Source organism: Tamandua tetradactyla, chromosome 5, assembly GCF_023851605.1.
Source record: "Tamandua tetradactyla isolate mTamTet1 chromosome 5, mTamTet1.pri, whole genome shotgun sequence".
Taxonomy (NCBI): Eukaryota; Metazoa; Chordata; class Mammalia; order Pilosa; family Myrmecophagidae; genus Tamandua; species Tamandua tetradactyla.
In genome coordinates this window covers 42,169,962-42,192,165 of record NC_135331.1, presented here as the reverse complement: position 1 = coordinate 42,192,165, position 22,204 = coordinate 42,169,962, and the positions used below count along the sequence as shown (strand labels likewise).

Sequence of the window (22,204 nt, the reverse complement as noted above, 5' to 3'; positions counted from 1 at the left end):
GAAAATGTAGAGCTGTGTTCCAGTAGTCATATTTCTTGAAGATAATTGTATAAGGAAATGGCTTTCGCAACGTGACTGTCTGACTGTGAAAACCTTGTGTCTGATGCTCCTTTTATCTACCTTATGGACAGATGAGTAAAACATATGGATTAAAAATAAATAAATAATAGGGGGAACAAATGTTACAATAAATTTAGTAGATTGAAATGCTAGTGATCAATGAAAGGGAGGGTAAGGGGTATGGTATGTATGAATTTTTTTTTTCTGTTTTCCTTTTATTTCTTTTTCCGAATTGATGCACATGTTCTAAGAAATGATCATGATGATGAATATATATATATATATATATATATATATATATATATATAAAAAGAATGTCCATGGTATGTGTTGTTTTGGTTTGATAACAAGAAATAAATTTTAAAAAAAAGAAAAAATGTATTTATTAACAACTGATGATGGGAAGTGTTCTATAGCATAGCATAAATTAAAAATTAGATATACACTGTTATCAGAGAAGAAAACAAAAATTTACTCTAAGTGCATTAGTAAGGATGAACCACTCAACAGTGGTTCCTGCATGGTGGAGAGATACTGAACCCAACCTGGGGTAAAACAAGGGAAGGAGGTCATGTTATGTCAAGGGAGGAGATTGTTTCAAAAAGTTACACATTCAAGTTCTGTGTAATCAAGCCCAGTGACTTTTCAATCTCTTGTAGAAAGATTTTTAATACTGTCATTCTCTTTCATTGTTAATAAATCATATGCTGTGACTTTTCTATCACCCAAGGTAAAGTGAGAAGATGAATGAAGCATTAATTGAAGTCCTTATACAATTTTTTTAAGGGGGTGCATGATTCGGGAATGGAACCCGGGTCTACCACATGAAAGGTGAGCATTCTACCACTGAACCACCTGTGCACCCCCTTACACGTTTTTTTTTCCCTTTGGAGCAATTCTAGAATTTTTTTTAATTAAGTTAAAATCCACATAACAAAAATTACCATTTTAAAGTGAAACATACATTAACATTTCATACATTCACAGTGTTGTGTCATCACCACCTCCATCTAATGCAGAATGTTTTATAATCCAAAAATAAAACTCCATACCCATTAAAGAGTTAAGCAGCCACCAATCTGCTTTTGTTTCTCTGGGGATTTATCTGTTCTGGATATTTCGTATCAATGGAATCACACAATGTGAGATCTTTGTTGCCTGGTTTCTTTCACATAGTATTATGCCGTGGTGGTTCATCCACATTGTACCATAAAACAGAACTTCCTTACTTTTGTTTGCACGTATCCCATTGTCTGTATTTATGCATTGTATGGGTATGACATCTCTGCATTGAGTGCAAATTAACACAGATAAATAATTATAATTATCGCTCTGTGAATTTGTCCTTTAATTCACATAGGAAATGAAAAACTTGAGTTACAAACAAAATATAATACTCTACTTTTACATTTACTAGAGGTCTTTATTTCTTCATATGCTTTAAGTAAATGACTGTTGTACTTTCATTTCCACGTTAAGGATTCTCTTTAGCATTTCTTATAAGGCATTTCTTATAACAATGAAAGCCTTTATTTTGTATCTAAAAATGTCATAATTTTTCCTTTATTTATGTAAAGCTGCTTTAGTCAGATATAGAATTCTTGTTTGACAGGTTTTTTTTCTTTTTTATCATGTTTTTTAAAAATTTACATGGGCAGGCACCAGGAATCGAACCCAGGTCTCTGGCATGGCAGGCAGGAATTCTGCCTGCTCAGCCACCGTGGCCCACCCTCTTTTATCATTTTAGATATGTCATCCTACTGCGCTTTAGCCAGCATGGTTTCTGATGAGAAATCAACTGCTGATCTATCGGAGTGGGCAACAGAAGAGTTGCTTCATCCTTGTTTTCAAGATCCTTTCCTTTGCTTCACCTTTTTAAAGTTTCCTTAAAAGTATCACAGTCTAGATATATTTTGTTTTATCCTGCTTTGAATTTATTGAGCTCTTTGAAGGTGTGGATTCATGTCTTTTGTCAAATTTGGGAAGTTTTCAGTCATAATTTTAATTTTATCAAAAAATGCATTCTCTTTCTTCTCTTTCTGAGACTCCCATAACGTGTAAATTGTATGCTTAATTGTTCCCACCAGTCCCTTAAGCTCTATATGTTTTTCTTCAATCTTTTTTCTTTCTGCTCCTCAGACAGTATAATTTCAATTGTCCTACCTTCTGATTTGCTGATTCTTTTATTCTGCCTGTTCAAATCTTTTGCCAAACCTTTAGTAATTTTTTTTTTCATTTGAGCTTTTCTACTCTTCTGGTCCAGATGGTCTATTTTCCCGTATACAATTTTTGAAAGTCTCTTTCCCATAGTGCTTTAGTCATCTATGCCATGAGGATCTTCTCTCATCCCTTGCCCGTGGTCCCTCGGTCTTCCAGGAACTAAAGAGCAGGGTCACGACCCACGCTGGGCAGCCAAAGGGGGAGGAGCAACCAAAGCCCTATCCGAGCACTCATTCCCTGAATAAAGCTGAACAGACTAGAGGAGACAGAGGCTCAGCAGGGCTCGCATCCTGCCAGGTCCAACCAGTGTGCTCATTAGCAGAGTTCTGGGCATGACTGCACTCACCGGTAAAATTCCAGAGTTGCACAATTTCCTGTAAAAAAAGAAAGTAGCATCACGGTCTGGCAGGTCACAAACAGGATGACTTGCTGTTTTATGCTGTGTCTCCTACCGTTAAAAACTGAAGTTCACTCTTTGGTGGTTCGTTTCCTGACAATTCTTTTATCATAGAGCAGAGGTGAAGAGCCAGTTCTCATGGATCGATTAGGAAGAAACCAGAGGGTTTGAACAGCAGTAGTGGAGGTAAAGAGAGTTTGCATCCTGTCAGACAGAGATGAACTGAAGCAACAGTCGGTAAAAGAGGCTGCTGCTCTCATTTTAGCCATTTTCAGCCGCAGAATCTTGATAGCTCAGTTCAGTCTAGAACTCTTTAAGACAACATGAAAAGAAATTGTGGATAGTGAGTAAAACTCATTCTATGTAGCTCTACCCGTGTTACTAAACAGTTAACTTTGGCATATAATAGTTATATATTACAAACTACAAAGACATAACCTGAAGTTCTGAGAATCAACTCTTTCATCAGGCACAGCTAAAAGGAAAAACTGTGGTCCAGTTTAGTCTCTCTTGCAACACTCAGTCTGCTGAGCTTCTCCTGGTGGGTCCCTTGCTTCTCTTGTCTCTCACTAGTCTATGCTGTCATGATGCATTTCTTGAATAAGAGTCTTCATTTTCTATTGCAGAAAATTCTCAATTGCAATATTATTCAAAGTTCACTTTTAAGTGCCAACCCCAGAATCACTATAATGTTGCAGCCTCAATTTTAAATGACTCCTCATATGACTGGTCATTTATAAGCCCCCTGTGGCTTCTCCCTCTTACTTTGACAGTCCCGAGACTCCGAGCGCTCTCTCTATCCTCTATCACAAAGCTGCTGCACGCCTTTAGATGGGAAAAGTAACTAGCACAGAACAGGATAGAAATATGATCTTCAAGACCTTTTGTGCACTACACTGTAAAATATACTCTGTTGCCATGGGTCAAGGTTGTTACTGTGTAACCATTTCATTTCACCACCAGTCTGAGAGATGCTGCAAGAATACATTCTGGAGTCCTCAGCAACCATTTAAGTAGGTGCAGGGGTTGGGGGGAGGGTTGGTAGAATTTGCTGGAATAAGTGACTTCAGTGGGTGTTGCTATGCTCTGAGCACCATCCTTCCATTACATAGTGCTGAGTTGGAGCACTGAGTGGAGAATGAGTAGGAAGTGGTAGGGCACCTACTGGCTTGTAGAGTGGCTTCATACCAATTAGAAAAACGTGTCCTCTCTGGGAAAATGAATTGCTACGGTTTTTCCCATCTGTATGGACCGTTTGGATAAAGGAGCCATCCTGGGCACCAATTTTCTAAAGGAAGAACATCTTGTGGACAAAGGGTTTGACCAGTGGAGTCCGGTCCAGGCTTTAGCCCCATTCAGGTCCTCTCAGCGGTCGTGAAGGGCATGACCATTCAAGGTGGGCACAGTGACATGATTTTTGTATCAAGACATTTAGTCAAGGTCACTGTCAGTGGTGGGAAGAGCTAGTCAAGGTCACTACCAATGGTGGGAAGAGCTCCTCCACTATGCACTTAAGAGGAGTCAGTACCATGAATCCACACAACTATCTTCTGAAGATGAGAGTTTTGCAGATGAAGCTGAAACTCAGAGGTTAAGCATATGATAGGGTCAGATACTGATTCCCAGCATCCAATATCCTCCTTCCCTGATGTATTTTTCTCTATAGCACTTACCACTAATACCATGCATTTCACTTTTCATTTGTATATTATCTGTCTCCTCCAAATAGAAGGTAAGTTCTATGAGGGAACTGTGTTGGTGTTATTCACTTTCTATCCCACATGCCTAGAACAGTGCCTGAAACACAGTAGATTCACTCAATAATATTTGTTCAAACAACAGGATGCTTTTGTCTATTACATTCTATCTCAGCAAACAGCCTTTGGCAAATAGCTACATAATGCTTTGAGATAATCAAGAGAAAAAGGTTATATTACAAAATGTGCATTGGTATGAAGATTTTCTTCAGCTAGAAAAAAAAAAGCTACTTTTTAATGCTTTTTTGACTAATACCTGATAACTAAAGACTGAAATTTAATAAGAAGTCTTCTACCCTGAAATTCACATCCATGTCAAAAAGAGAAATCCCAGGTCACCAAACCCAGGGTACTTTCCATTTACTAAGACCAAACTTTGCCTATTAAGAAAGGGTTATTGGGTGGGCCATCGTGGCTCAGCAAGCAGGCAGAGTTCTCTCCTGCCGTGTCAGAGAACCAGGTTTGATTCCTGGTGACTGCCCATGCAAAAAAAAAAAAAAAGGAAAAAAGAAAAGAAAGTTATTTACGGTTGATCTCTTTGATGACTTAAACAGAATTATTATTCTCCCCTATTATGCACTGCTGGTTATTTGCTATGGCAATTCATAATCCAGTAAAGTTTCGAAGCAGATGTTCCAAGCTCATGGAACAGATAATTCATTCAAAATGAACTTATTTTTGGTCAGTTAATTTCTTTTGACGGGGCTCGGGTGGGGGGTGGTGGTGATTCATAGTTCCGGAATGGAACCCGGGTCTCCTGCATGGAAGGTGAGCATTCTACCACTGAACCACCTGTGTACCTCCTGGTCCCTTAAATTTGGTATGCTAAATATCATGCCTCATTTCCTAAAGTTGCAAATAATTTTATTAGGTTTTCAAAATAGTAAAGAGCTACAAGTTTTGATTCATTTTACATAGTCTTTATCCTGGCTTATTAAAAGCCGCCTGTATGTAGGGCACTGTACTGTGGCATACTGTTGAAGGAACAAAGGGAGTATTTAGAGATGGTCTCTACCCTCCTGGAATTTCCACAATGAATGGAAGAAGGCAGAGGATTATGCACACTCTAGGACCTCCAACAATAACTGTTGACTTTTCACTTGAAATCGGAGACGCCTGGCAACGAACAACTATTTTTTTTTTCTGGGTTTACGAGAACTGAACTGGATTAGAAAATATTTGCTTTAATGAAACAATTTATTCTTGAGCAATATTAAATTGTGTCAATCAAACAAATAAGGAAGAAAACCTTACTTATAAAATTGCCTGCTGTTGATTTAACTTCATTGCTTCTCAGGTTCCAAGAAAGAAAAAAAAATGAAGATTTTTTTGCTGGGTATTTTTCTGTTTTTCTGTATTTTCACTCCAGCCTGGGCAAAAGAGAAGCATTATTACATTGGAATTGTTGAAGCAACCTGGGATTATGCCTCCGACAATGGGGAAAAGAAACTCATTTCTGTTGACACGTAAGTCACAATTTTTATTGTTTATGAACCAAATTTATAAATCATCAGTGCAAGAAATAAAGCCAAGAAGATGAATTAGTTCTTCACTTTGTTATATACAGAAACTGCAAGAGTGCAGTTGAAACCCAAGTCGCTTTGATTAGTCGCCTGTAAATTCCTAGATGTTTTTCATTTGAGCCGATGCCCTGCTCCTTTCCCCTTCGTCTGGAGAACTGTGTATCTCTCCTGGTTGTTGTTGCATCCCCCACAGGGATTGGTCTATTTGTCTATTTATGCAAAACTCCTTTAATTTAAGCAATGTCTTATACGATGCTGTGTTTATTATACTATTTATCTGCTTGTTAGTGGTAAATATAAAATATTTTTTAATCCTTCAAACATCACTAGTGGAAATCAAATACAATTTTACAAATGTGTTTTCTGCCTAATATTTGTGAAATAAGTCTAGATTATTCATTAAGTTAACCTCTCTCAGCCTCAGAATCCTAATCTGTAAAACGGGGATAACAAGATGCCTCATAGGTTGTTTGCTGGTAGGAAGTATGTGAGGCTTTTAGTGCACTGTTTGGTACATCATACATGCTCAAAAAAATGTTAGCTATTTATTATGATGGCCAAATAAAAAACCTCTCTGTAACTTAAATATTTCTGTATTTCAGTTGATTGTCCATGTGTTTCAAACAATATTCACCATACAGAAAAACAAGAGTTTATTTCCTCTTAATGTTTCCAGTGGTAGATGTTTCTCTACTAGGTTATTGCTTTTAAAAATATCAATGAAACATTTATCACCAAATTGAAAGACGGGTACACATGAGTCCAGTGATCACCAGCTGTCAAGATCATGTCTTAATAGATAAGCAATTATGTCATATTTCATAATTGTTGAATCTGGTGATGTGTGTAAACTGCTCTATTTTTATGTACGTTTGGAATTTTTCATAGTAAAAAATAAATGTGTAGCAGGTACAAAAAATAATAAAATAAAAAATGTGTAGCAGATAATAATATCTAATGGTTAGGTTTTTAATTTAGTAATACACATGTATATAGTAATAGAAATATTTCTGACCTAAAGATAACCGGTTGTAAATAAAACTAGTATATCTTGCTTGTACATTATTTTTTTAAAACCTGGTTTTGAGATGTTACTGTCTTAGGAGTATTATATACGAACATTATTGTGTATGGATTCAGTATTTTCCCTGATTAAATATGATGTTTTATTTCCAAAGAAAAAGTCAGACCATTTAAAATCATATCGCCACCCTCCATCCCTCTGTCACTGTTCAGGGTCAAAAATAGAACCAATTGGGCAGGCCATGGTGGCTCACAGGCAGAGTTCTCGCCTGCAGAATTGAGACCTGGGTTCAATTCTCAGTGACTGCCCATGTGAAAAACAAACAAAAAAATGGAATCAGTTTTATTGGGCATAACTGAAATACATACACAAATGTCTAACTGCAGAAATTAGAGAAAAGAAGATCATTAAGAATTTTTGGGGGGGGAGGGGTTGGATTGGGGATAAAAATTTCTTTGTTTTTAAATATTCTTGCAGCTCTGTGCTCAGAAGGTTGTAGGAGCAAGAGCTTTTTGGCTCCATCATTAAATAGTGATACTTAAAATGGAAGTGGGGCATCTTCCCGTTACCAACTTCATCTCTCTTTTTTGTCGTTGGTCTGATGATCTCTTGTAGCTTCCACAGCAGCCTAGAGACATGAAAACTCTAGGGACTGCTCAGCCTTCCTGATTCTTTCATTTTTCCACACACATACCTCAACAGTGAATAAATCTTCAGCAATTTTTGCTGATTACCCTGCTAGTCTCTTTGTATAGATGAGTTTAGGTAGCCACTTTTTTCTACTTGCCTCCTTCTTTGTCCCAGATTTTCAATAAGTCGAGCTCAGTCAACTAAGGATGACAAATGAATATTGCCAGACATTGTTGTATAATGGCCAAAAAAGGGATGGATATTAACAGGCCTGGGAACAAGGTTTGAAAAGAGTGCAAGATGGTGTTAGGCAGAGAATTAGGTTTAAGCTGGATGCTTACCTCGAAGGTCTGAGACATTGAGGAGGAGAAATGTGTACCAAGGTGGCACGAACTCCATCTGTCATGCTCACAGCTCGGTCACTGGTACCTAGTATACAGTAGGCACTAAATAAATATTTACGAATAAATGAAAATGAATGATTAAAAAAGCATATAGAAAGCTAGAAGAAATTTCAGGCTATGTTGTCAAATCTTCCCCTTGTTCCTCTCTGGACAGAGTCACACTGGAATACAGTTAATCAGGCAACAGAAAAAAACAGGAAAGTTTGTAACTGGGTTTAGGAAGTTATCTGTAGGGTTAGTGAACATGAAAACACTAGCAGATATTAAAAGAGAAAAATTTGTAGATTTTTTAATAGGAAAATAGATTTTCTCTCTCTAGTACAAAAGCCAATAATATTAATTTCTAAAAGGGGGAGGAGGGAAATAACTTTCTTATACTCAGTATTACTATTTACTTGGGTCAATGTATTACTTGTCACATCAACAAATCAATAAATAGTTGAAGGTTCTATAAAATAAAGCTCCTGCTCCTAAGTGATTTATATTGAAATAAAAATTAAAGATACATTAATAAGCTGTTAGAGAACACAGTAATATGTGCTGGGCCCAGAGTAGGCATTAGTTAAATATTTATTGAATCAATTGACTATATAGTAGAAATAAATAATAAATATTCCTGCTATCTTCAGGTCTTTTTTTTTTTTTTTTTCCGGTAACTTCTAGGAGACAGTTCTAAAGCTAGAAGTAAATTAAAAACTTTAAGCACAGGAACTGCCATCACAAAATCCTTTTATACCAACTTCATAGGTGCTCACTCAGGCTTACTGACTGTTACTTCACATACATTTCTTACAAACAGTGTTACCGCATTATACATTTGAACAATAAATCAGATCAGGAGAAGTGAAGTTGTCATTGGAAACAGACCTAATGACCAAGAAGAAATAAGAGCTCAAATCCTAACCAAAGAAAGAAAAAACAGACTAAGAACTTTCCACCATATGATATAATCATGCATTATAATTACAATCCTGAGAGATCAGGATGCAATAAGCATTCAGTAAATGTTGTTTTACTATTTAGAAAAAGTTTAATTTTTCCAGTACCTCCTGTTTCAAGCAAGCAACACACGTTTAAAGGCATTTTAAAAGCAAGCTAAGTTTTCAGAAAACAATTTGAAGATCTTCATCTCACCCCTTCAAAAAGGGTTTTGAAGGTTTTTTTAATGATCCTTAAACTAGTGTAATTATTAGCTAAAATCATCTGGAAAATGCACTTATAATGACGCATCCTCCAAAGTTGCAAAATGAAAAATAATATGCAGCAGCTAGTTTGATACGAACAATCAGAACACAAGACAGTCCACTAATTAAGAGGCTGTACCATATTTCACACTTTTCAAGCTCTACCCTATGTCCCGATTTCTATTTCTCCTGAGGCCAGATCCAAAAGGAGGTGGAGAATTAGGTATTGCCTTCAGGTGTGACAGTGAAGCAAGGCTCGTTAGGACTCATAATTCACTTAAATTTATGCTATAGCTTTACAGCTATGTTAATTTGAGACTGTTTTCCTTGTGATTCCTACGTATGGTAGGCAGAATTTCTAAAATGGGCCCCCAAAAGCTATCCTACCCTAATCCCTAGAATCTGTGAATACAAGATACCGTTTCCCTGATTTATGTTACATCCAGTGGCAGAGTTGACTTTACGATTATCTGCGTGGGCCTAACCTCATCATGAGTTCTCCAGTGAGAGAGGAGGAAGTGAGATTCAGGGGGTTGAGGGGAATCCCACATATGGTTTCTAGCTTGAAGATGGAAGCTGCCACTTTGAGAAGAAATGTGGGTGGCCTTAAGGGGCTGAGAGAGGCCCCTGGCTGACAGTCAGCAAGGAAACAGGGTTTTCAGCCCTACAGGCAGTATCTTGAATTCTGCCAGCAATCTGAATGAGCTGGGAAGCATGTGTCTCCACAAAGTGTGCCTTTTTCAGGCACATGATACCTATTCTCTAGATATCCAGAGAATCTAGCCATGGGGTATTGGACTTCTGACCTGTAGAACTGTGAACTAACATGAGGTCATAAATTGGGGATTTTTTTAATGTTTTTATATTGTGAAATATAGCATATATACAAAAAGAGCAATACATTTCCAAGTACATTTTAACAAGTAATTATTGAACAGATTTCAAAGTTTGGTATGGGTTACAGTTTCACAATTTTTCGTTTTTTCTTCTAGCTGCTCCAAGACACTGGAGATCCTAAGAAATATCAATATAATGATTCAGTGGCCGGTCTCATTTGTTAAATCCTATCTTCTTATTATACTCCTCCTTTTTATTTTCTTTTTGGTGAAAAATATTATATATACAAAAAAGCAAATTTCAAAGCCCATCACAACAACTAGTTGTAGAACAGATTTCAGAGTTTAGTATGGGTTACAATTCCACAATTTTAAGTTTTTACTTCTGGCTGCTCTAAGATACTGTAGACTAAAAGAAATATCAGTATAATGATTCAGCAATCATACTCATTTGTTAAGCCCTACCTTCTCTGTATAACCCACCAACACCTTCGATCTTTCTCCTACTCTTTAGGGGTATTTGGGCTATGCCCATTCTAACTTTTTCATGTTGGAAGGGGCTATTGATAATATAGGATAGGGGGATGGAACTAGTTGATGTACTGGAGAGGCTGGGCCCTCTGCGTTTCAGGACTTATCTGGTCCAGGGACCCATCTAAAGGTTCTAGGTTTCTGGAAAGTTACCCTAAGGCATGGAACCTTTGTAAGCAACTAATATAATGTCCTAGGCAATTGGCAAGAATGGTTTGAGTTTGGGTTTGGGTTTGGCAAGTTATGATAGGTAGCAATGTCTAACTGAAGCTTGCGTAAGAGTGACCTTCAGAGTAGCCTCTCAACTCTATTTGAACTCTCTCAGCCACTGATACCTTATGTGTTACACTTCTTTTCCCCCTTTTGGTCAGGATGGCATTGTTGATCCCACCGTCCCAGGACCAGGTTCATCAACAAATTGGGGATGTTTTAAGCTGCGAGATTTGTGATAGTTTGTTATGCATATACCATGTCTGAACTAGTGAAGCCAAGAATGCAGAAACTTTTCAACTATACCATCCAAATTTTTGTAACCATGACTAAACATAAACCAAGACCACTTGAGTAAATTCCGAATACATGGGAGGGAATGACGTTATTATCTTATTAAGGCAATATAAAAAAAAATCCTCAACCATTAAAGACCTCACTTCTGGATCCAAATCTACCAGAAATTATAGGAGTTGGCTTTTTTTTTATATGGAAAAGGCAGGATATGATCCCTGGGAGGGGGACATATCTATTGTAATAAGTAGAAAGGATCATATGGCAATTGTCAACAGGAAAAACTGCTATTTAAGGTGATTTATTTGTTTGGTTGAAAGAACAACTATAATAAATTCTTTTAAATGACAGACTTCCTGCAAGCTTCCAGTAACTGACCCTTTGTCCTCAGGCTGTGTTCTTACAATTTAATGGTCACCCTACTACTCTTTGATGTCCCTTTAGAGACAGCATAAGCAAATAGACCGCCCCCAAATCATGATGGGAATATTTACCAATTTGGTTAAACTTAATTTTGTTTCACAATAAAATCTGAAAAGCCAGTTTGCATATGCAATATACACAGGAGGAATTCCCAATGTTACAAATCCTAAATACTTTGTAACTTCAGATCAATTATTTTAAAAGTAATTTTTACCTCCCCCCAAACTCATTGTGTAGAAAAATGAGTTCCAAAGCTTGGACAATGTTCCTCCTCATTTCAGGAAATGATTAATACCGAGAATTTCACTGCATTGTAAGCATTTTTCAAAGCCCAACACAGTATACTGAGACAGAATGTGGTGTTTCCCTAAATGCTGCAGAGTCACATCCCGCAAATAGAAATCTCACTTTATGTAAACGAAGTCTTAAGAATTTGAGGGCTATTTTTAGACTTCAGGCTTATGTAAAATTCATATCCAGAGGCTTTGATTGGAATCTCCATATACATATTATGAGATCAGTCTCCTCAACAATAGGAGTGTGTCCAGATCACAAAGAAATTGACCCGGGGCTTAGCCCATCCTTTGCAAAATTGGCCCCAGTTCTTCTGACTCTTCTGCTGTGCTGTCCCAGTTGGCATTTTAGCTGAGCAGCGTGTCTGACTGAATTTGTATCTTTGCTGACCTCCTCTAGGCTGTGGAGACTGGATAAAGCTACCTTCAATCTCGACGGTCTGTAAAACATAGTGTATTTAAGATTTCTCCCATCCCGCATTTAAGATAAAGGTGTGGAGGCGGAGTTCAGTCTGGTGCCTGCTGTATTTCCAAGTTCTTCTGTGCCCTTGAAATCTCTCTAACCCTTCCTTAATTTTTTTTTTCTGATTTTCTCTAACAAAGTGTGAAACTGAAGCAATGAGAAAATAGCTACCAATAGGAACAATAAATACAAACATGGAATGGGCGCCCCACGCTGGGTGCAAAAGTTGTCACATTCCTTATTTCTTCTAAGCTCCAACTTGGCTCATCTCCCACCAGGATGGGTGGAAAAATCCTGTCTCGGGTCATTGTTTGAGGAACAATTCTGCCTCCTTTGGGAACCCTGGGGCTTTTGCAATCCCGGAAAAGAGGGGTCAAGCCTCTGGCCTGGGTATGTGGAGGCCACTTGGAGGTGTTGCGGATCAAAGCCCTCAGGCTCATCTGGGGAGGGTGATTTCCAGCACCAGCTCCCTCTACCCAAACTTAGCCAATGGGGCTGCTGCCAAAGGCCATCTCCCTGGCCCCAGCATTCAGGTTTAATGTGGTAGTTCCCTTGCAGCTGTCCTCAGCAGAGGTCTGGCCACTTCCAGGAACAGCCTGGAAACAGTGTCTGTCACCCTTCTGTCATAATTCCAAGGAATCCCACTGCCTCGGGGGCTGGGCAGCTCTCTTCCCCTTTCTTCAGCCTTGGAGCCTCTCCCACTCAGGTTCATGAACCCAAAGCAGCTGCTCGCATCAGAACACTGGTGTAATTCTTGGTAGATGCAGATGCCTGAGTCTCGTTCCAGAGCCCCAGAAACAGAATCTCTGGTGTAAGGTCCAGGAATTTGCATTTTATCAAGTTTCTCACATCCAGATTTAAGAACCACTAGCCCAAAACCCTAGACTTTTGAGAAACTAGAACTTTAAGTTCTGCAGCAATGAAAGCCCAGACCTCCAGGTCAACTCTTGTCTTGAAGAAAGGAAGGAAAAATATTATTCACTGTTTCAGGATGAGCTTACAGCTGAGGAAACAAGACATGGATTATTCTTCAATTAGGTTATCAAGCTCTGCGGGGGTTGAGTAGAAAATGGCAAACCTTCAAATTTCTTCAAGATAAAAGCAGGCAAAACACATACAAACATACGCAAACCAAAAATCAGCGCCCAATTGCTGCCAGTTTTGGTTTTTTAAAAATTCTTTATGCTTCAATGCAGTTCATGATTACATTATGTTTTTCATCATCTAGTTGTGCATTTATCATCACAATCGACCTTTTAAATTTTTTTTTGTGAAAAAAATAACATGTATACAAAAAAGTTATACATTTTAAGATGCCATCTCATACTTTGACAGCTTGAGAGAAGTCAATGCCTGGCTTTAAAGCTTCAGAAACAGGCTGACTCCCTTGTTAAGGGCTAATGCAGCTGTTGCAGCCAATGTTTATTTGCCATTCTGAAAATCCTAGAGCCTTTAAGGATGATGTAAATTTATTCTGCCTGTGCTCTGATCATGGAACGACAAAGCCTGGATGTTAACACATCTGTTTACAACTTAGTTTACTGGATATGTAGAGCTCACTGTTGAGACCTACTGCTCAGAAAAAAATTTCCGTTTTTTTTCTGATTTTATTATATTATTGCTTATTGACAGTGTACCATGCCACACACAGCTCTGGTGGTGAAGATAAATAAGATTAATGTTTACATGCCTGCTAACAACATCTATTCTGTAGTCCTTGGATGGAGGAGTCATTTTTTTAAAAAAATGTATTGATTTATATTATATATTCACACACCATGTAATTATCCAAAGTGTGCAATCAGTGGTTCACAGTACCATCATACAGCTGTGCATTTACCATCACAATCGACTTTTTTCTTCTTTTTTGTGAAAGATGACATATATATGGGGAACAGTAGATTTCAGGGCACATCATGGCAGATTGGTTGTAGAGCAGATTTTGGAGTGTGGTATGGGTTGCTATTCCACAATTTTAAGTTTTTACTTCTAGCTGCTCTAAAATACTGGAGACAGAAAGAAGTATCACTATAATGATTCAGCGGTCATGTTTATTTGTTAAACCCTATATGTCTACTAGGTCTATTTCCTTTACTATATTATTCAAGTTTTTTGTTTTCTTATTGATCTGCTGTCTAGATGTTGTCTGTTGAGTGGTGTATTTAAATCTGTGGCTATTATTGTAGAGCTGTCTATTTCTCCTTCATTTTTGCCAGTGTTTGCCTCATATATTTTGGGGCACTAAATTGGTAGATTATTGATGTTGATTGTATAATATATACCCCAGAGTAACCACAGAGAGAGTATTTTAAATGTATACTTATGAAGTTTTTGCATCTGAAAATTTGAACCTGAGTCTAATCCAGCCTATAAGACAACTACTGATTTTAAAAATATATATAGTAGGGTAGGCCACGGTGGCTCAGCAGGCAGAATTCTCGCCTGCCATGCTGGAGACCCGGGTTCGATTCCTAGTGCCTGCCCATATAAAAAAAAAGATTAACAAATAATAATATATAATATATATATGGTGATAGAGCAACAAAACTTCATGTGATGAGGAAGCCATCTGCTTGATTTAGAATATAAGGTCATTCTTCAGGTCAGAACTCCTGGTTCCTCCAGCAGAACCACGCCATTGGGAAAGAAAGTGTGTATGTGCGGGCGTGCAGGGCGGTTAAAGCATAAATGGAAATCTGTTCTATAACGACTTGTCAAAATGTGCTTGGAAATTTATTGTTCTTTTGTGTATATGTTATATACAATAAATATTTCACAATAAAAAAGTAAAAAAAAAGCAATAAATTTCAAAGCACATCACAACAACTAGTTGTAGAACAGATTTCAGAGTTTGGTATGGGTTACAATGCCACAATTTTAGGTTTTTACTCCTAGCTCTAAAATACTAAAAGAAATATCAATTTAATGAGTCAGCAATTATACTCATTTGTTAAACCCTACCTTCTCTGTATAATCCCACCATCAACTTTGCTCTTTTTCCCACTCTTTAGGGGTGTTTGGGCTATGGCCATTCTAACTTTTTCATGTTGGAAGGGGCTGTCAATAATATAGGGTAGGGAGATGGAAATATCTGATATTCTGGAGAGACTGGGCCCTCTAGATTTCAGGACTTATCTGGTCCAGGGGCCCATCTGGAGGTTGTAGAATTCTGGCAAGTTACCCTAGTGCATGCAACCTTTATAATCTTATGTAATGCCCTAGGTAGTCTTTAGGATTGGCTGGGACGGTTTTGTTTGGGGTTTGGCAAGTTATGATAGGTAGCAATGTCTAACTGAAGCTTAAGTAAGGGTGACCTCCAGAGTAGCCTTTCAACTTTATTTGAACTCTCTCAGCCACTGATACCTTATTTGTTACACTTCTTTCCCCCCAGTTGCTATCAGTTTTAGTTCTAGTGGGAGAGATCTTGGTTGTAGAATGGCTTGCCAAAGCCCAGGTTTGAAATGGGTCATCCTAAATGGCTGTATAGCATTGCCCACATAAACATCTCCTTGAGTTGTCCAGAGACTTCAGTTGGGGACGGTAACATAAGAATCCATTCAAAATTTTGAATACCATACTCTATTTCTTTATTCTTTTCTTTTCTTTTTTATCTCCTGGCTACCATTTACTTTGCTGATGTTTTTAGGAAAATTCTAAGCAACTATTATTAATCAGCCGCTAACCATACTGGAAACGTTCGGTGCTCCAGTATTTGCATATTTGTGGCAGTGAGGGATTACAAAAGCATGGGTAATTTAAATCCACAGATAATTTTAAGATTTACATGCATTACTTCCAGCCTTGATTTAGTGCTGCCAAAAGAAATGAAAATGACAGAATTGATTAAGCTTCATTAATTTTACTTTATTTAGGAAAAAAATGTACACATACACTTTGCAGTCTCAAATATCCAGATTGCTTATAAACGCAAAAATTTCCAGGAGCTAAAAGAGGCACACTATGAATTGGAAATGTCTTAATTAATCATTTTATCTTAAAATTTCACTTTAATATTGTATTTTATTCCACAATATGAAAATCTTGAAGAATATGTTCCAGTAAGATAATTCTATGATGCCTTCATAGATGGTTGCCTACCATAAACCTGTTGTGGGACATATCACAAAATTGAAATAAGTGAACTAACAGCCAGCTTTCCATTTCATTTTTGGAGGCATCTCTGCAACAATTGGCAAACATTTAATCTAATGTGGTCATTAATTTCCCTTTAATTAAAATGTTATAAAAAATGATGCCCTCTGTGGTAGTTAGATTCAGTTGTCAACTTGGCCAGGTGAAGTCACCTAGTTCTGTTGCTGTGGACATGAACCAGTGGTACGTGAACCTCATCTGTTGCTAATTACATCTGCAGTCGGCTAGGAGGCATGCCTGCTGCAATGAATGATGTTTGACTTAATTGTCTGGTGCTTCAATGAGAGAGCACAACATAGCACAGCCTAAGCAGCGTGGCGTTCCTCAATCTCAGCACTCGCAGCTCAGCCCAGGCGTTTGGAGATGGAGAAAGAAGTCACCCCGGGGAAAGTTGTTGGAACCCAGGGGCCTGGAGAGAAGGCCAGCAGAGACCATCCTGTGCCTTTCCACGTAAGAACCTCAGTGGAAAGTTAGCTGCCTTTCCTCTGAAGAACTAACAAAATAAATCTCCTTTTATTAAAAGCCAATCTGTCTCTGGTGTATTGCATTCCGGCAGCTAACAAACTAGAACACCCTCTGATAGAGTTGTCTTTTTTCCTTTGCAGGGATCATTACAATACCTATCTTCAAAATGGCCCTCACAGAATTGGAAGATTATATAAAAAAGCCCTGTATCTTCAGTACACAGACGAAAGCTTTAAGACGATTATAGAAAAACCAGTCTGGCTGGGGTTTTTAGGCCCTATTATCAAAGCTGAGATTGGAGATAAAATTTTTGTACACTTAAAAAACTTTGCCTCTAGACCCTATACTTTTCATCCTCATGGGATAACTTATTATAAGGAACATGAAGGTAAGTTTAGATAATATTTGAGGTGAATTTTCTCTTGTCAGTACAAGTACTTTTTAACTTATAAGAGTGTAGATTCCACTCCTGGATAAAACCTGTAACTGTACGGTTTAACTCTAACCTTTTTTATTATAGGTACTGTGGTTCATCATAATAATGCTGTGTTTCTTTTGGTTGCACTTATTTGTGTGAAGTTTGTAATGGAATTTTTGGATAGATTTTCAGAATAAGAGTCAGTGAAAAATAGAACTTCCTTCCTGAAGTCCAACTCTTTTCCAGCCAAAGAGAATAAGAGAAATGAAGAATGTGCATTAAGGCTTAGGAGAGGCAAAAATCCAGAGGGCAGGAAAAGAAGAGGATTGTCTTATCATTGATGCCTCTAAATATGAACATACTGTGGCTGTTGTCATCTTCCATCATAATTTCGGATTCACTCTGTCCCAACTAATGCCGTATGAATAGTCTTATACCTTAATCCCATGGTACGCAAGGCGGGATGACCCCAGAGTCATATCTGAAACAAAATTCACCAAAAGAGCATGGAAGTAAAATGAAGACCACCCAAATGAAAACAAATAAAAGCTATTTATTCAGTTTGCTATAGCAAGGGAGTCAGCCCCCATCACTTGCATTTGGCAGAGACTCAAAACCAGGGAGAGTGATAGGAAAGCTTTGTAGTTAGAAAAAAAAGGAACATGTCAGCTATGCCCTGATCAGAGGCTGCTGGCATGGGGAAGCTGGGAGTGGGCTAGCTAGAAGCCAGGCATCCCAGAGGATTGGTTAAGGGAGCATATCTGGCTTTCTCCAATAGGTCTTAAATTGGAAGAGGGGGCAGAAATTAGGGAAGCTGTCAGCTATTGATTAAGTCCTGGCTATTTTGGGTAGACTGTTACAAGAATTATGGTTTGACTTCCTGGGATGTTTGCTGTAGACAGCGACCAACTTCTTGGATCAGCTTTTGCAGGTAAAGGGCCAGAGTTTCCCGGTATGGTTACTGCTGATGGTAGGTTAGAGTTTCCTGGCCACTGTCCATTGATAAAGTCAGTCATTTGAATGTAGAACTTGGAAGTCTTGAATATGGAACATGAAGAACAAAATAAGGTTTGGTGCCTGTGGGATTGCCTTGTTAGTACTTGATGATGCTGATGTAAAGAGATGGTATTTTGTTGTGGTTAAAACAAGGGTTTTGAATTTAATAGATCAAGGTTAGAGTCCCAGCTTTGCTTTTTATTGACTGAATGACCTGTGCAAGTTACTTAAATTCTCTGTGCCTCAGTTTCCTTATCAATAAAATAGGAACAATGACAGTACATAGTAACGTAGCACAAAAATGTCAGCTGTTATCATAAGCAAATATGCTGAGGTCATGATACAGTTCATTAAAAATTATAAAGACCAAGACTGTAAACTAATATGCAATTAAATTTGATTAATTACTAATGTTTTTTAAAGGGGGCATTTCTTTAGAAGGTGAATTTTTAACCACATCTTTTTTTTTTCATTTTTCTGAACCATACAATTATGTTCATTGCATAAATGGCTGACTGCAGTTTTATTTTTTTTTTTACAATTTCATCTCATAGTGGAGAGTTATTGTTAATGTTTTAGTTTTGAGAATGGTATTGTGATTATGTTAAAAGAAAAAAGAGATCTTATCTTTTAGAGATATGTACTTAAGTATTTAAGAAAGAAATGATAATATGTCTGGGATTTACTTTAAAATCACCCAGCAGTGATGGGGAAGAAAGTCAGGAGGGATGGAGGTGGGATAAGATTGGCCACAAGCTCACACTTGCTGAGGGCGGGTGGTGTGTACACGGAGGGTCCTCCCATCACTGTCCACTTTTGCATGTTTGGAAATTTACAAAATTCAAAGTTAAGAAAACGCAAAATTCCAAGGTTACTTCACTCACGAAAATTGGATATCAAACAAGAAGTTTCCAATTACAGGAGAGGGTAGTCATTTGCCTTATACTTCCATACCCTGACCCCAGGGCAAAAGCGGTTCTTTAAACTGCAAACCATAAGACACTATGCTCCTGAGATATTTATTGCTTTTCCTTGAAGACTCAGACAAGTATAAAAAAATGAATAAAATCACTTTCTCAGAAACTTCCAGAACCTCTGACCATTAGGCTCTCATTCCTCTGTGTACAAATGGTACTTCACTGCATCCCCAAGTGGGCACATACTAGATGCTCAATAAATAGTTGCTGAACGAATTCATGGGCTATCTATTCTGTCTTCTACTCTCTCATTTCAGTTCAGAGTTCAAACCCACTCACGTTCTAACTTTATCACATGTTGTTTCCTAGGGGCCATTTACCCTGATAACACCACGGATTTTCAAAGAGCAGATGACAAAGTGTATCCCGGCGAGCAGTACGTATACATAATGCACCCCGACAACGGGCAAAGTCCTGGTGAGGAAGACAGCAACTGTGTGACCAGGATTTACCATTCCCACATTGATGCTCCAAGAGATATCGCTTCAGGTCTCATAGGACCTTTAATCCTCTGTAAAAACGGTACACCTTCTTTTCCTTATTGCTCATAACGTATGACCAAAAGGAAGACATGGGATGGGCCAGTTTGCTCTTTTAAATAAAGGTCAAGTCTCATGTGTTGAATTGAGTTGGGAAGGTAGAAAGGCGGTGAGGCCAAAAAAGTAGGCACGGATGAGCAAGACAAGAAGAAGGGATAAATGGAACAAGCGTTCCTAATGGGAAAGCACCAATGAAGCTGAGCTGTGAGAAACAGGTTTTCCTCAGGGATTGGCTGGCTGCGTCTAACATCCAAGAGTGGTTCAAAAAGGGAGAGACGACTTTTCTGAATGTGGCTCCCTTACTGGCCCTGCTCTGTGATCTGTGGTTGTCTGTGCTGTGCTGGTAAATATAATACCTTAGTATTTATTTCTAACATCATGAAAAAGACAACATAGCTCAAGAGCTTACAACCTTAATTCTTAACCATAATGAGTTACCTGCAAAGATATTGTCTCAGCTTGGACAATATCCACCAGAAGATATAAATACAACTTTGATTTTCCAAGCTTCCCATTTGTCAAAAAGCATTTAATGGTCATATGGTCAGAGGAAACCTCGTTATATGAGTCTCTCCCAAGCTCAGGGTACCTAACTGAGATTCTCTAAGTGTTTACACACCTGTAAAAATGGAGTGATTGGTTCAGAGTTGTCATTTGTTAGGAAAACAAATATTGCAATTTTAAAAATCCTATAGATCACTCGAAAGCTCACCCTAAAATAAATAGGTTTCACTGATTCAGTAATTTTCACTTCAGGTTCTCTGGAAAAAGAAAAAGAAAAAAGTATTGATCAAGAATTTGTGGTGATGTTTTCTGTGGTGGATGAAAATTTTAGCTGGTACCTAGAAGACAACATCAAAACTTACTGTTCTGAACCAGAGAAAGTTGACAAAGACAATGAAGACTTCCAGGAGAGTAACAGAATGTATTGTAAGATTACAAAAAACGTTAGCTTTTCTCTTTTCTTGATGTAGTTGTTCTGCTAAGGTTGATACCCTCACATGAAAGAATTGTCTGTTTCTAGTCAGTGGCACTGATAACAAAGTGTATTGTGGATGCAATTAAAGCCAGGTACACCAAACTGAGAAGGATAAAAAAAGAAATGATCAATTATGGTTTAATGCATATGTATATTACCTACCCTCCAACTTTATTCCAAGATTATTTGAGGCAGTCTAAAATTATTCAACAAAATGCTTTAAATTATTCTTTTATTGTCAATCATCTAACTATGTTTAAGCAAATAGTTTAAACTATAAGTTCTTGAAAGGTATTCCTCACATACTACATTGTCCTTTACTCACCCAGTTTACCTCATTTTAGTTCTTTATTTCTTCTAGAAATGCCTTCTTTACTGCCTAGACTTCTCCTAAATTCTCAGAAAATGTTGAGCTTAGGCAGACTATCACTAGAAATTTGCACTAGAAATCAAATCCCTTAATGCCAGCCTAGAACAATGAGTATCAATTATTCTTTTTAAATGTTTAGCTTCTTCAAAATAACCTTTACAGGGAGCTGAGAAAACAAATTTAAAAAAAGAAGAAAAAAAAAACCACTCTTCCAAAGCAGGAAAATAAACTAATTAGAAAAGTGCAATGTTTCCAATATTTGCTTACATCTTGCAGAGAAAAGCCCTCTTTCTTTAATTTAATCCTGCCTCTGTTACGTGCTAACAAAAATAGATACTAGAAAAAGATATTCAGACTTTTGGTTTGGATGGGTCTGGTTTGGTGCCACTGGTGAACCTGGTGCTTTCATCATCCTTTCCAGAAGCAATTTCCATTTTATTTCTAGGATCACTCTGTGTCTACATGGGTCTCAGGCCATCCTGATCTCTGCTGACCTTCCCCTGAATCTCTCTCTTTCCTCTTTCACATCGCTCCAAATTCTGTCATTCAGTCTTAAGCAAAACGATGACCTGTGTTCTTATTATAAAAGCAATTCATATTCATCATAGAAAATTGAAGTCATTTTGATAGGAACAAAGAAAAAATTAAATGACCCATATGACCACCAGTGATATGATATTACTAAATAACCTTTAGTACTTTTTTCTACTTACAATGTGTGTGTTTTGTATATATGTATACACATTTGCATCTATGCACAACTTTATGTTTAGAAGTACACACACATATACAGTATATATATGTGCCCAGTATAATACAAAGAGGACAAATAAGTTTGATCTGCAGTATTGTGATCATCTGCTAATATCGTGTGACAGGAATCCTGACACTGAATTTAGGTTCCACAGGAAAGAGGGTGGCGATTGATTAGCAATGTCTGACATGGGTATGGATGTGGGGATAGCAGCACATGTGCTAGGTATTTTCTATCCCAAACTGATTCTGTGCCTGTGACCGTCACTATCCCAGCCACCGACGTCTATTAGTCACAAACTCTGC

At 37.8% G+C, this 22,204-nt stretch overlaps 1 protein-coding gene and 1 long non-coding RNA gene across 4 annotated transcripts in view; one reads left to right on the top strand and one right to left on the bottom strand.

Moving 5' to 3' along the window:
- Positions 1–1,394: 1,394 nt before the first annotated feature.
- LOC143682382 (uncharacterized) lies at positions 1,395–3,536 on the bottom strand. The gene is made up of 3 exons (XR_013175107.1): positions 3,443–3,536; positions 2,733–2,988; positions 1,395–2,654 (listed from the first exon to the last, which is right to left on the bottom strand). It is a non-coding gene; the product is annotated as an uncharacterized LOC143682382 (long non-coding RNA).
- Positions 3,537–5,477: 1,941 nt separating this feature from the next.
- CP (ceruloplasmin) overlaps positions 5,478–22,204 on the top strand; it is a 61,109-nt gene continuing 44,382 nt past the window's right edge. The window contains exons 1-4 of one of the 3 annotated variants that reach the window (XM_077160748.1): positions 5,478–5,900; positions 17,007–17,254; positions 19,567–19,779; positions 20,553–20,726. In XM_077160748.1, the coding sequence (XP_077016863.1) occupies positions 5,752–5,900; positions 17,007–17,254; positions 19,567–19,779; positions 20,553–20,726 (784 nt within the window). In that variant the 5' untranslated portion in view covers positions 5,478–5,751. The remainder of the gene's footprint in view (positions 5,901–17,006; positions 17,255–19,566; positions 19,780–20,552; positions 20,727–22,204) is intronic. The other 2 variants (XM_077160746.1, XM_077160747.1) reach the window with 2 other exon arrangements.